Here is a 14305-nt window from a genome sequence, read left to right on the forward strand (position 1 = left end):
ATTAAATTTCTTAAACAATAAATTAATTAGGAAATAAAAAATACTTTTCAGATCTAAAATGACTGACATTTAAGTCTTATTTGGATGGAACTCTTTTCAAAATTGTTAAGCAGCAAGTACTTGTGCTCTTGCCTCTATTGAAGAAAGCGGAGTTATGAATTGGTCTGATTCTAATTTGATCATAAGCATCTTTTTTTATATTGCTGCTTCTGGTGTATATGATTTTTCTGTATTATCATCAGAAATATAAAGATAAGCATAACTACTAGTTACTATTCCAAATCTTTAACAATCGTTCGTAGCTGATTTTATGAATGATAGTCTTAACCTCTATATAGGAACTTTCACAGTAACGGATCCAGGTTACTATAGATTTGATTTTTAGGGCACTAACTCTGTTTTAAATGAAAATGAAGGAAATTATCCAGCTTTGTACTCTCTTGTTTTGCATTAGGTTTAAAATCCTTAGAATTTTAACTTTGTTTAAGAACAATTCTCTTCTTATTATGGAAGAAGAGGACCCTCAGTACACTTCAGCTATTAATTAGAATCAACTGAAAACATATTCTAATTTCTCAACGAAGTGACTGTACCTGAAAACTTAGACACAATTGGAACTTATGCTATGGCAATCGGATTTGATTATGGATATTTTGGTATTTAAGTTAATTCAGAATCAGAGAGAAGAGTTTTATTCTCTGTTTGGAGTCCTCAAGATACCAATGATCCTAGTTAAATATAACCAGAAAATGCTGTCTTACTTGTGGCTAAAGGAAATGACACTCTTGCCTAAGTATTTGGAAGCGAAGGATCTGGTGGATAAAGCTATTTAGTATATCCATGGATTGCAGGAGTGTCTTACTAATTTAAGCTTGAAGGATATCCATCTGATGATGGATATTCTGTTTTTACTGCATATTTTAAAGATCCTACTCAACCAAACAGTGATTACAATCTAATAGCATCTTGGAAGAGACCAAAAACATAGTCTTATTTGAATGGAATTTACTCTTTCTTAGAAAATTTTTATCCCGAAACCGGTCACATCACTAGAAAAGCATATTACAATAACTAATAAGCTTTTGATAAAGATGGAAATAATTTGAATGTCACTTAAGCTATATTTACTTATGACGATACTGCTGCTCAAAGTTAAAGATTAGATTATGATGGTGGAGTTGAATAAGGTAATGGATTCTATCTTTAGAATTGTGGATTCTTTAATCCAACTGGAATCAAGATAGGAGATACTTTTAAATTAAATAGCTGATAACCCAAATGAACAATTAAAATATCTTTAAAATTAATTTGTCTGTTTTTTTATATTAAAATGTTATGAAAAATTTATTAAATATAATAAAAAACCTTTTTCATATTTTCTATTTGTAAATTTTAAAATTTTTAAAATATTTAAAATTAAAAAATTAATAGAAAAATTTTAAAGATTAATGAAAATTAATATTATTGAAATTCTATTATAAGCTTATTTATTTTTATATAAATAATGTTCAAATGCATTAGCCATTCAAAAAAATAGTGATCTCAATTCACTAAATTTTTGAATGGCATTTAGCTATAATAAGTATTCTTATTGCATGGAGTTTGCACACCATATTTTTACTTGAAAGCCTAGCCTTATATTTTAAAGTTCTGAGTTAAATTAAATAGGATTAAATTAATTTAATTAAAATAATTCTATCAAGAACAAACAGTTCAATCCTTAGTATTTTAGAACAAAATGCCTATCCAATTTTCTAAAATAAATTACTAAATTAAGAAATCTTAATCAACTAAAAATTAATTTCAATGAAAAAAGTTTGCACAAGAAGTAACGAGGAGCCTAAGAATACAAAAAAGTCTTTAGGATTATTAGGCTTGTTAACTGCTAATATTTTTGATAAATAAAAAATAAAAGTTTTTAGAAATATAATATTAATTTTCAACTAAAATATTTTAAATTTATTTTTCAAGATATTTTTTTCTTTGACAATATTTTTTTAATCTTGAGATAGCTTACATTATTTATCTTTATTAATGTAAATAAAATAATAATTTCATAAGATTATAATTTATAGATGATATTTAAATTTCTACTGAATGGTTTAAGTGCATTATTTATAATATATTTATTTGCGTCAATAGGTTAATATTTATGTAAATTTTTAAAGAAATTAGTTTTTCATATACTAATTTGATTACAATTATTGCTTAAACAGATAATTCTTATTAAAATTCAACTAAAGTTGTTTTTAAGTTAATTTTCATAATTTTTTATTTGTACAATACATAAGCATGTACAGAGAGATTAAATTATGTTTTCACTAATTATTAATCAAAAATATATTTGAAATTAGGATTTCTAAGATTAATATGAATATTATTGTTGTTTAAATATATATCTTATTAAATTTTTACAAAAATAGTTTTTAAGCCTATTTTTTATAATATTTTTGTGTGTGAATATTTGATATATGATTACAAAAAGTAAGATATGTTAATATTATTTAAAATTTTTTTAATGTAAATGAAGTTAGTATTTAATCAGATAATTTGATTATAATTTGTAGTAAGCAACAATTAGTGAAATATAATTTATTTAATTATACTCGGATTCTATCTTTTATTTAAGGGGATTTCTTGAAAAATTAATATAAAAGAAAAAAAATCTCTAAGAATAGCCATAAATTACAAAAACATTACAACTTATGTATTTATTTTGGAAATTGTGTTTTTAAAAAGGTCTTTTAGTACAACTTTTCAAAAAATTAATAGTAATTAAATTTCTTAAACAATTAATTAAATAAGTCATAAGAAATACTTTTCAGATCTAATATGACTGATATTTAAGTCTTATTTGGTTGGAACTCTTTTCAAACTTGCTAAGCAGCAAGTACTTGTGCTCTTGCCTCTATTGAAGAAAGCGGAGTTATGAATTGGTCTGATTCTAATTTGATCGTAAGCATCTTTTTCTACATTGCTGCTTCTGGTGTATATGATTTTTCTGTAGTATCATCAGCAATATAAAGATAAGCATAACTACTAGTTACTATTCCAAATCTTTAACAATCGTTCGTAGCTGATTTTATGAATGATAGTCTCAACCTCTATATAGGAACTTTCACAGTAACAGATCCAGGTTACTATAGATTTGATTTTTAGGGCACTAACTCTGTTTTAAATGAAAATGAAGGAGATTATCCAGCTTTATACTCTCTTGTTTTGCATTAGGTTTAAAATCCTTAGAATTTTAACTTTGTTTAAGAACAATTCTCTTCTTATTTTGGAAGAAGAGGACCCTCAGTACATTTTAGCTATAAATTAGAATAAAATTAAAACATACATTAATTCTTCAACGAAGTGACTGTACCTGAAAACTTAGACACTATTGGAACTTATGCTATGGCAATCGGATTTGATTATGGATATTTTGGTATTTAAGTTAATTCTGAAACAGAGAGAAGAGTTTTATTCTCTGTTTGGAGTCCTCAAGATACCGATGATCCTTCTTAAATAAAACCAGAAAATGCAGTCTTGCTTGTGGCTAAAGGAAATAACACTGTTGTCTAAGAATTTGGAAGCGAAGGATCTGGTGGATAAAGCTATTTAGTATACCCATGGAATGCAGGAGTTTCTTACTAATTTAAGCTTGAAGGATATCCATCTGATGATGGATATTCCGTTTTTACTGCATATTTTAAAGATCCTACTCAACCAAACAGTGATTATAATCTAATAGCATCTTGGAAGAGACCAAAAACATAATCTTATTTGAATGGAATTTACTCTTTCTTAGAGAATTTTGAGCCTGAAACAGGTCATATCACTAGAAAAGCATATTATAATAACTAACAAGCTTTTGATAAAGATGGAAGCAATGTTAATATTAAATATGCTACATTTACTTATGACGATACTGCTGCTCAAAGGTAGAGATTAGATTATGATGGTGGAGTTGAATAAGGAAATGGATTCTATCTTTAGAATTGTGGATTCTTTAATCCAACTGGTATCAAGACAGGAGATATTTTTAAATTAAATAACTACTAATCCAAATGAACATTTGAAATACCTTTAAAATTAATTTTTCTGTTTCTTTATATTAAAATGTTGTGAAAAGATATTAAATATAAAAAATATATTAAAAACCTTTTTGATATTTTCTATTTGCAAATTTTGAAATAATTTTGAAAATATTTATTTAGAAAATTATTTAAAATTAAAAAAGGTAATTTAATTTTTATAAAACTACTTTATTTATCTATTAAAATATTATAATGAGCGAGCTAAATCACTTTTAAAAGATAAAATTTATATGAATTTTAAATTTTTAAGTTCAAAATTCTTATTGAAAGAACTAGAATAGTAATTTTAAATTAAATATTAAAGAATTACTAATATTTTTTACAAACAAAGAAGTGAATAAGAAAGACATCATTAATTAAGTATGCCACTATTAACTTTTTCATTATAGACAAATTAGTATAATTTATAACAAATAGAAAAATTAAATTAATTCTTTTATTGTTAATAAATATGTCTGAAAAATTGATAGATTTTAAAAATTAGTTTATCAAATCATAAGATCAATAATGTGTATAAATCTTTAATTATAGTAAAGATTAAAAAAATTTGTTAATAATATTTAATCATTTGTTTTCATATTATTTGATTAATTTAGCATAGACAATATAATAAATCTTTTATAGTTAAAATTAAATCAGATAGATTATTTATATCTTTTATAAAGATATCAGATCTTTTGATTTAAATCCAATCATTCAATTTTAATATAAAATAAAATAAATTTAAATACTGTAAATACTCATATAATAAGGTTAATACCCCTCTACATTATTGACCCATGTTCTATAGTTCTTATTAAAATTTATTTTCAAAAAACAGTCCAAATAAAAAAAATTTAAAATATGAGGATCTATAGTAATTTGATTTTTTAATATAATTTTTAATTAATTATTCTTAAATTATTTTATTTAAAATGAAAATGCAATTTAAAACTAAAGCATTTAAATTTGTATGCCCTGTTTTTTAATTAATTGTTACATATTATAAAAAGAGGGATTAATTCTTATTTAGACTAGTAAGTAGAAACATTAAAAGATATATAAATTTTATCTAATTTCACCATAAAATAAAATAGATAAGATATAAAATTTCTCAGATTACATCAGCTTTGTTTTATTTTTGTAATTTAAATATTAATAGGGATAACCACAAACAATATATAAAATAATAATTATTTATAAAATTAAATGGAATTAAAAATGGAATTAGAAAACTAAAAAACAAAGCATCAAAGAGGTGATCAATATTTAATCTGTTAAATTAGCGAAACTCCCATAAATAAAGATCAAAGACCTGAAATAGACTTGTCTAGAGGAGATAGTGATGATTTAAAACCCTAAAAAAACTAGGAAATTTAAAAATATTAGTAAATCGTAAACTAAGAAAAGATGTTAGCCTAAGTGAAAAATTAAGATTAGGATGTAAACGATGGAAATTTTTTAAATTAAAATACAGCTTCAGAGTAAGAAACAAATGAAAATAAAGAAAGTTGTGATGAAATTTCCAGTTCAAATTTTCTTTAAAAGATTGTCATGTATGATTACATAAAGGTGCTATTAAAATGTTCAATTTCTATAAAGTTAGAAAAAATTCTTCTACTTAAACATATTCCATAGATTTCTAGAGAGCAAAACTTTGAACAAAAATATGAAATTTTAAGTTAAAAAGTAAGAAATTTAATTCAAGAATCTCAAAAATCCAAACTAAAAGTGTCTCACTTTAAACTAATCAAAGCAATTTTATCTACATTCAAAATAGAATTAATCTTTCAGTTATTGACAATGTTAACAAATTCAGCTTTAAAATTATTTTACTCCTATGTAATAATTTTTTTGCTAGATGCCATCAATGAGAATTAAAATTATTCAAAAGTCTATTTTTGGGCTATCATACTCACTTTAACTCAGTTTGGAACTATTTTAGCTGGACATAACTCAGTCAGATTCTTTTATAACTTTTATCCAGTCTTTAAAGTTATTTTTATGAAGATATTATACTAAAAAATTTCATCTCTTTCTGCTTTTTCCATCAAAAAAGCAAATGTAGGTAAATTGATAAATTTAGTTTCAAATGATCTCAATCTACTAGAATTTAAATCCCTATCTATTATCAATATGCTTCTAGTTCCTTTTATACTTATAGCAGTTGGAATCATTTTATACTTTAGGTAATAAACATTTCTTCATATTTTATTATTTAAATAAATTTATTATTATCATAAATTCTTAAAAACTTAATATTGTGATTTAATTTTTAGTTTTTAAAATGAATGGAGAAAAATTTAATTAAAAATATCAAATGTCTTAAAATAATAAAATTAATTTATTAATTTTTTTTATTAAAATTTAGATTAGGTGGATATTCCTTATTAGGCTATTCTATAATTTTAATTTATCCTTTTGTTTAAACTCTATTTGCTAAGGTTAGCTAAAAATAGTTCAGACTTAAGGCTTAGTTAGTTGATCATAGAATCAAATTTACAAATGAAGTAATAGAAGGAATTAGACTTTTAAAAATGTATGCTTGGGAAGACGCTTTTGTTTAATTTGTCAAAGCAATTAGATAAACAGAAATTAAAAAAATACTTATCATTTAGATAATTTACTTAACTCAACAGTCAATAACTAGTATATTGAATTTAATTGCTTGCTTTGTTTCTTTCATTTGTACTTATTCTCTTGGAGATCCTTCTTTGTTAACAGTCCCTATGATGCTTTCAGTCTTAGATTTATTTTCTTACACTAAAGATATGGTTATTTAAGGCTTAGCTTTAGGAATAACTGGGTTTTTTGAGCTTAAAGTTATATTTGATAGAATGATTAGTATCCTAACAATTGAAGAATCTCAAATGCAATCAATTTAATCAAGTAAAATTTTTTTATTTTTTAATTAAAATAAACTCACCATTTTGGTTTAATAAAAGATTCTCAAGAAGATTTTTAGATCATAGACTAATCATTACCCAGTGGAACTATTTGTGTAAATAATTTTTCTGCTTACTGGGCAAAAAATAATCCTGTATTAAGTGAAATAAGCTTAAAAATTTAATAAGGAGAATTTGTCTGTTTAGTTGGCAAGATAGGAAGTGGGAAATCTTCTTTTTTGAGCTGCTTTTTGTAAGAGATGCCCTTTTATGAAGGAAGTTTTAAATTTCATGGGAGCATAGCTTATGTAGAGTAAGAACCTTACATATTTAGCAGCTCAATCAAAGATAACATAACATTTGGATCATAATATGAAGAAGAATTTTACAAATAAGTTTTGGAATGTTGCTGTTTGAATGATGATATCAAATAATTAGATTTCGGAGATTAAACTTAAATTGGAGAAAGAGGAATAAACTTAAGTGGGGGACAAAAAGCTCGTATCTCGTTAGCACGTGCAATTTATTCAAAATCGGATATTTATATTTTAGATGATCCGTTATCTGCTGTAGATTCAAAAGTAATATTTTATAAAATAAGAAATTCAATTTTTTAAAACAAAATTGATTTAGAAAAATTTCTCACGTAATTAACAAAATTTTTATTTAGAGTATTTTAAAATGTTATTGAATAGGTAGCTAGGCATATTGTTGAAAAGGCTATTTTGAAGATGCTTAAAGGAAAAACGATTTTGTTGGCTACTCACTAGCTTCATTATACTAAACATTCAGAGAGAGTAGTTATAATGAAAGAAGGAAAAATCTACAAAGATGGTAGCTTTGATGACTTATAAAATGTTTTAAAAGAGATGTTTTATGACAAATTTGATGAAAATTAGGAAGATAATCAAATAAATTAAAATTCATCAATAGAAAATTCACAAGAAAATTAAGAAAATTTAAAAAAAGAAGATGAATATTAAAAAAATGTTAAAAATTAGCAAAGCGCTTAAATATTTACAAAAGAATAAGATGAAGAATCATCTGTTAGTTTTAAAACTTATTCCAAATATGTTGGCTATTCTTCATTTAATTGGATATTCCCAATAATGCTGGCTTTATTTGCTTTATCTGAAGTTATATTCATTTTTTATACAAAAACAATATCTAACTATGATGAAAACGATGATGATCTGTAAGAAAGACTAAATCTTTTGGGATATCTAACTCTAGCTTATCTAGTAAGCTAATTTTTAAAATATATATGTTTTGCTTTGATTTCCTACAGCAGTAACAAAAACATTCACAAAAAAATGATTTAGTCTCTAGTAAGAGCAACAGTTTTATTTTTCGATACTACTCCTTCTGGAAGAATTTTAAATAGATTTTCTTCTGATTTAGGTAATTAGGATTTACTTTTGTTTATTTATTTTATTTGGCAATGATTAAAACTTTTTTAAAGCCTGAGAGGCTAACTAACCATAAAATTTTTTTTTAGCAGATAGAAATTGGAAAAAGTTAAAAATTTATTTTAGATATTTTTAAATAAAATTTCACTTCTAAAATAAAAAATATAGAAGGGGTGGGATGTATGAATTTTTACAATTGACTATATAATCATTTACCATAAAAAATCTATTATTTTCATAAATTTAATCATATTTTTTTTATTTTATTTAGGGTTGGTTGATTAAGAGCTTCCTAGAAACATCATAAATTCGATTTAATTCATAGCTATTTTTTGTGTTCTTTTGATTACAATTGTTATTATCAACCCTTACTTTTTAATAGTTATCGCTGTTTAGCTCTTTTTGACTTATTGGTTTTTGAATTTATCTAAAGGTCCTTAAGTTTAATGTAAATAGCTTGAATTAAGACATCGCTCTCCTTTGTATACTTGTTTTAACTAAACAATTTAGGGTGTACTACCAATCAAAATTTATAAAAAAGAAAAGATATTTTTAAGTAGTTTTTCAAAACTTCTTAATAACTCTTTAAGGACAGCTTAAGCTACAAATCAAATTATGAGAGGATTTGCTATGTTTATTCATATAGCATCTGCATTGTTTTCAAATATAGGAATTTTTATGATAATTTCTATTAATAATAACTCAACTTTTTTAGGATAGGCAATTATTTTCTTTATTACTGTAAGTGATAACATTCAATTTGGGTTAAGGTAATTTTATCAAAATTTTTAGAAAAACTATTTTCTATAATTATTTTTGTTGTAGATAAATGCTATTAACAGATGTGGGTATGTCAAGTACTTAAAGAGCTATGAATCTTATCGAAATAAATCATGAACCTTGTCTCAGAAGTGAGTTTGACAACTGCTTTGTATTATAATAAGCCAAAAATAAGCATGATAAAAAAAATATCATTAGAAATTCTAACAAAAAAGTCTATTCATTCCCTAAAAAAGGTGAAATTGAATTTTAAAATGTTAGAATGAAATACAGAAACGATTTAAGCTATGTTTTAAAAGATCTTTCATTCAAAATAAAAGATGGTGAAAAAGTAGGTTTTGTTGGGAGAACTGGAGCTGGTAAATCTTCTATCATATAAGCTCTTTATAGAATGACAGAGATAGAAGCAGAACCTTAATCAAACGGATCCTAAGGGGTTATAAAAATAGATGGATATAATACAAGGGAACTTGGAATTCATACTGTAAGAGAAGCTATGAGTATAATTCCTTAAGTTCCATTTATATTTTCAGGTTCAATTCGTAGAAATTTAGATCCTCTTAGCTAATTTTCAGATTAAGATGTTATCTAAATATTAGAAGAAATTTGCCTAAAAGGTCTATTTTTATTTTGATTAAAAAGAAAATTAATAAATAATAATTTTACACTCAATACCAATAAATGTTAAGCAATGACAAGATTTAAAAATAAATAGAAATTATTTTTTGTTTTTTACTTCAAATTTAAAAACTTAATTGATATATTATTTTAATAAATTTTTATTGTTTTTTAATATAGATAAGGTACTAAATCTGAATAAAGGAATATATACAGATATGACTAATGCAAATGATATCTTTAGTAGTGGAGAAAAATAGTTGATATGCTTAGGAAGAGCACTTTTAAGGAAAAGTAAGATTTTAGTTTTAGATGAAGCAACAGCAAATTGTGATTTGAAGACTGATTAAATCATATAGTAAAAAATTAGAGAAAAATTTTAAGACTCAAGTATAATTACGATAGCTCATAGATTAAACACAGTTGCAGATTACGATAAAATTATTATTATAGATTAAGGGCACGTTGTAGAGGAAGGAGTTCCTTTTGAACTCCTTTAAAAAGAAGATAGTTTATTTAAAAATATGGTTTCTCAAACAGGAGATAAAAACTTCAAACAAATTTACTAATAGGCATAGTAAAGTTATAAAAAAACGGAAAAACTAACAACTATAAATTATTAAAATAATAATTAAAATATACCTTAAAATTTATGATAACCCATTAACAATTTAATCATTTAGATTTATTGAAATAATCAATATATTTAAAAAAAAAATGTTTATTTTTTAGTATTAATATATTTGTTAAATTTCATAAATTAGTATAATTTTTAATATTCTTAAGTTGGTTAATTAAGTTATTAACATAATTAAAAATATTAAAATTTCTTTTTACAACTTTTAGTGTTTAAGTAGTATGAATATAAAATTCTTTGAATAAATTTAAAATTATTCTATTCTAACTTGTTTACATCAATTATTTAATTTTTTAAGAAATGCTTGTAATTGTTCTTATTTTTTATAAATATACAATAATGAAAATTTTAAAAGCACACACAGATTTTATTGAAACTTAGAGAAATTTAAATTCATAAATATTATTTAAAATAAATTAATTTTTCTTAATACATTTAATATAAATGGGGCAAATAAAAATATTGAAATTATTTACTAATCTTCATTTTTTTTAGTTTCAAAACTAAGCAAAAAATAAATATACATCTCTTTCAAAATTTTATATTAAAGTTAGAGCAATTAATATTTGATTTTGTTTGCACTTTGAAATTATATTTGCAACTAAACTATAAATCATAAATTATTAAATTAATAAAGTATTCAAAAACTAGCTTACTAATAAATTTTTTTAAAGAATGACTATTTTACTTTATCTATATACTGAAATTTACTTAAATATAAAGGATAAAATAGTAATTAGTAAATTAATTGCGCGCAGAACAACTTTCATGGCTTATAATAGACTATAAATGATTTTTTTAAAGTAAAAATATAAGAAAATTTCATAACATAATAACTCAGTTTAAAATTTTAATACCTAATATTAAAAAATTTAAAATAAAAAGGTGCTTAATGAATAAAATGAATATCATGTTTGAGTATTAAGATGTTTTACAAACATTTTTCTTGATCTAGATAAATATTTAAAAAGTCATAGATTTGTTGTTAACTTTATAAGATGCAAAATTAGACTTTAATACAAAAAAATATATTTTTAAGACGAGTAAAAAAATAAAACAAACAAACTCAAAAAAAAAGGAAATTTAACTAAAAATGTTTAATGAAAACTCTTCTTAAAATATATTTCTTATTTTTATATTTCGAAAACATAAAAATACACAAGAAAAATAAATTATTTATCCCTTCTTTTGAACCAGATTTTTATATTTCTACATAACTGCTTCTAGTAGAATTTTAAATATATTTTCCTTTGATTTAGGCAATTAAAATGTGATTATTTTTCTTAGCTAAAACATTAATAAAACATTTTTTTGTTTTGCTAGCTAGCTAGCTAACTAACTAACTAACTACTAAAATTTCAGTATAGGTATTAATTAATTAGACATGTTAGTAAAGTAAATAATAACTTATCAATAAACAAATGAATTATAAATTAAAGAATAAAATAGCGTAGGTGGATTAAATTTTAACAAATTTATAGATTTACTTTTCTGCATTTACTTCTTTATCAGATAAATAAAAATAATTAAAAATAAAAGTAATTAAAAAAAAAATATATTTTTCAAATTATTTTATAATCAGTAAGATAAAAGTGATTCCCAATAAAAATATATTTTTATAAATGTTTTCAGAAAAAAAGAAGAAGAAATTTTCCAAATTCTAAAAATTTATTTATTTATCTATTCTTTCGGTTTAACAAATAGATAAATAAATTGAGATGTAAAATTAATATACAATAATTTCCTTTATCTATCTTGTATCAAGCTATTATCTATCTGTTTGTTGCTTTCCTTTTTTAAATATACTTTTTTTCTAATTATATTTTGCTATTATGTTTATTTTTATCAACTAGTGCTTCAATCTTATTATAGACTCACATTTTGAATTTGTATAGCTTCATTCAATATATAGCTCATTAATATTCACTTTATTTATATACACCTCACAGAGATATTTAATATGTGCTTCATATTAAAATTTGCAAAAATAAAGCAGCATCAATTCAGTAGGTGTGATTATGAAAACCTTAGTAAATTTTAATTGCTAAATTACTGAACATGTTAAATGCATAATTACTATTAATTTATTACAATAACTATCTCAACTTTTTAAAAGATTAACTATTTTTCATTATTAGTTTAAGCATTGAATATGAGCTTTGTACATTTTGTTTGACTAAAAAATAAATAAAAGACCATATTTTAAATGCTTTTTCAGAAAAATATTTTTGAAAGATTCAGCATTTCAAGCCTTCAAAGAACAAACAACATATCTGAAATCAAAGAAGAAATTAATTTCAGAAATGGCAATTTATTTTTTTAAAAAAACAAAACCAATAACGACATAATCAAATAAATATTTTTTTGAAAGGACTGGTACTAAAAATCATCAATAAAATAATATTTTTCATTGTTCCATAAAAGGAATAGGCTCTGATGATTTTTAAATTTGATAAATTACAAAAATTCTTATTAAAATTAGGAAGAAGTGGAGGTTGTATTAAATCATAGAAGACATTAATCAATTATTTAACTTCATTTATATTCATTACATAGTCAAATTTTTAGATTAGAATCGCTACAAGTTTTAAGACTTAAACACATTTAAAAAATAATAAATTTGCAAAATAAAATTTAATATTCTAATATTGTAATATCTTAATCATTATAATGTTAAGCTATTATATTAAGAGCAAAAAAAAATTGATAAGCAAATTTTCTATTTTATTTTGAACATTTTTAGTGAAGATAAAAAAAACAGAGATGTTATTCTATTTGATTAATAATAATTCATTTGATATAGAAAAAAATATAAAAAGTAGATAAAATAAATGTTAAAAGTTATTTTACATTAAATAGTATTCTTTTTAGTCAAAGAAAGATCTCCATTTTTAAGTAAAATAATAGTTGATTGCGAAACGAAGACATACATATTGAGTCTTTTACTGGTTTGTTAGTAATATATTTTATAATCAAAATTTTATAATGATAGTTCAGAAGTTAAATAGATCTGCTAAATATGAAAGAAGAATCGTTATAGGTATATATAAAGAAGCAAGCGGCAAAAAAAAAGTTCTATCCATAATTTTAATAAAGAAAATGAGTAAATTAGAGAAATAATGGTAACCAAAATAGGCAATAAAACAAAATTTAAATCTATAAAATGATTGAATTTGTTTTTTAGATAAAATAATACAAATAAATAGTTTATATTCTAAATTTTAATTTTAATATAGAGTAAAAAATCTATCACATTTTGTGCAAATTTAGATAAAAAATCAATTTTAATATTATCATTATTATTATTATTTTAAACTGTTAAAAAGCATTCTAATTTTTAATCCTCTTTTCAAATAATCATTTATAAGTGCAGTCTTCCATTTCTTTAAATAAAAATCCTAAAACTCAAAAGTATTTGAAATATTAATACTAGATTTCTATACTTTTCGTTTTAAAATTTAATGATTATTAAATTAGCCTTATTTACTTAAAATAAACCATTTTTTTAATTCTTTTTGAATAAATTTAGCAAAACTATTAAACAAAAATTATTTTTATTTTTTATTAATCATTAATCAGCTTATTGTGTTGTTATCTATTTTTATTGCTATTTTTATTGTTGTTATTATTATTATTATTATTCTTATTTTTGTTGTTGTTGTAATTGTTAATTTTTAGTTATTTAATTTTATATGTTATTTTATTGTACTTGATTTTAATTTTACTATTCAATATCTTCATCTATTATTAAAGCTTCTATTTCATCATCTGGTTACTGATTATCATCATTCGTATCTTCGTAATACAAATATTTGAATTAATTAATACTGCTCATTTACTTAAAAAAAATTTTTTTAATTAAATTATTTATTAAGAAATTTATATAGATAAGAATTCCTTTGTTGAATTGTTTTA

At 22.4% G+C, this 14305-nt stretch overlaps 4 protein-coding genes across 4 annotated transcripts; 3 read left to right on the forward strand and 1 right to left on the reverse strand. All coding sequences in view use genetic code 6, as the record gives it.

Annotated features, from left to right (window-relative positions):
- Positions 1-58: 58 nt before the first annotated feature.
- Positions 59-1270, forward strand: TTHERM_00574270 (nematoblast specific protein; the record flags this gene model as incomplete). The annotated part of the gene is made up of 1 exon (XM_001009319.1): positions 59-1270. The coding sequence occupies one exon, from the start codon at positions 59-61 to the stop codon at positions 1268-1270; it is 1212 nt and encodes a 403-aa protein (XP_001009319.1).
- Positions 1271-2772: 1502 nt separating this feature from the next.
- TTHERM_00574260 (nematoblast specific protein) lies at positions 2773-4056 on the forward strand (the record flags this gene model as incomplete). Its single annotated transcript, XM_001009318.4, has 1 exon — positions 2773-4056. The coding sequence occupies exon 1, from the start codon at positions 2833-2835 to the stop codon at positions 4054-4056; it is 1224 nt and encodes a 407-aa protein (XP_001009318.3). The 5' UTR covers positions 2773-2832.
- Positions 4057-5282: 1226 nt separating this feature from the next.
- Positions 5283-10409, forward strand: TTHERM_00574250 (ABC transporter family protein; the record flags this gene model as incomplete). The annotated part of the gene is made up of 7 exons (XM_001009317.2): positions 5283-6250; positions 6433-6950; positions 7007-7527; positions 7642-8347; positions 8627-9125; positions 9181-9752; positions 9934-10409. 7 exons carry the CDS (start codon positions 5283-5285, stop codon positions 10407-10409), a joined length of 4260 nt encoding a protein of 1419 aa, XP_001009317.2.
- A 3549-nt stretch (positions 10410-13958) lies between these two features.
- TTHERM_00574240 (hypothetical protein) lies at positions 13959-14225 on the reverse strand (the record flags this gene model as incomplete). Its single annotated transcript, XM_001009316.1, has 1 exon — positions 13959-14225. The coding sequence occupies one exon, from the start codon at positions 14223-14225 to the stop codon at positions 13959-13961; it is 267 nt and encodes an 88-aa protein (XP_001009316.1).
- Positions 14226-14305: the final 80 nt, after the last annotated feature.

The sequence above is a fragment of the Tetrahymena thermophila genome, assembly GCF_000189635.1.
Source record: "Tetrahymena thermophila SB210 genomic scaffold scf_8254752, whole genome shotgun sequence".
Lineage (NCBI taxonomy): Eukaryota > Ciliophora > Oligohymenophorea > Hymenostomatida > Tetrahymenidae > Tetrahymena > Tetrahymena thermophila.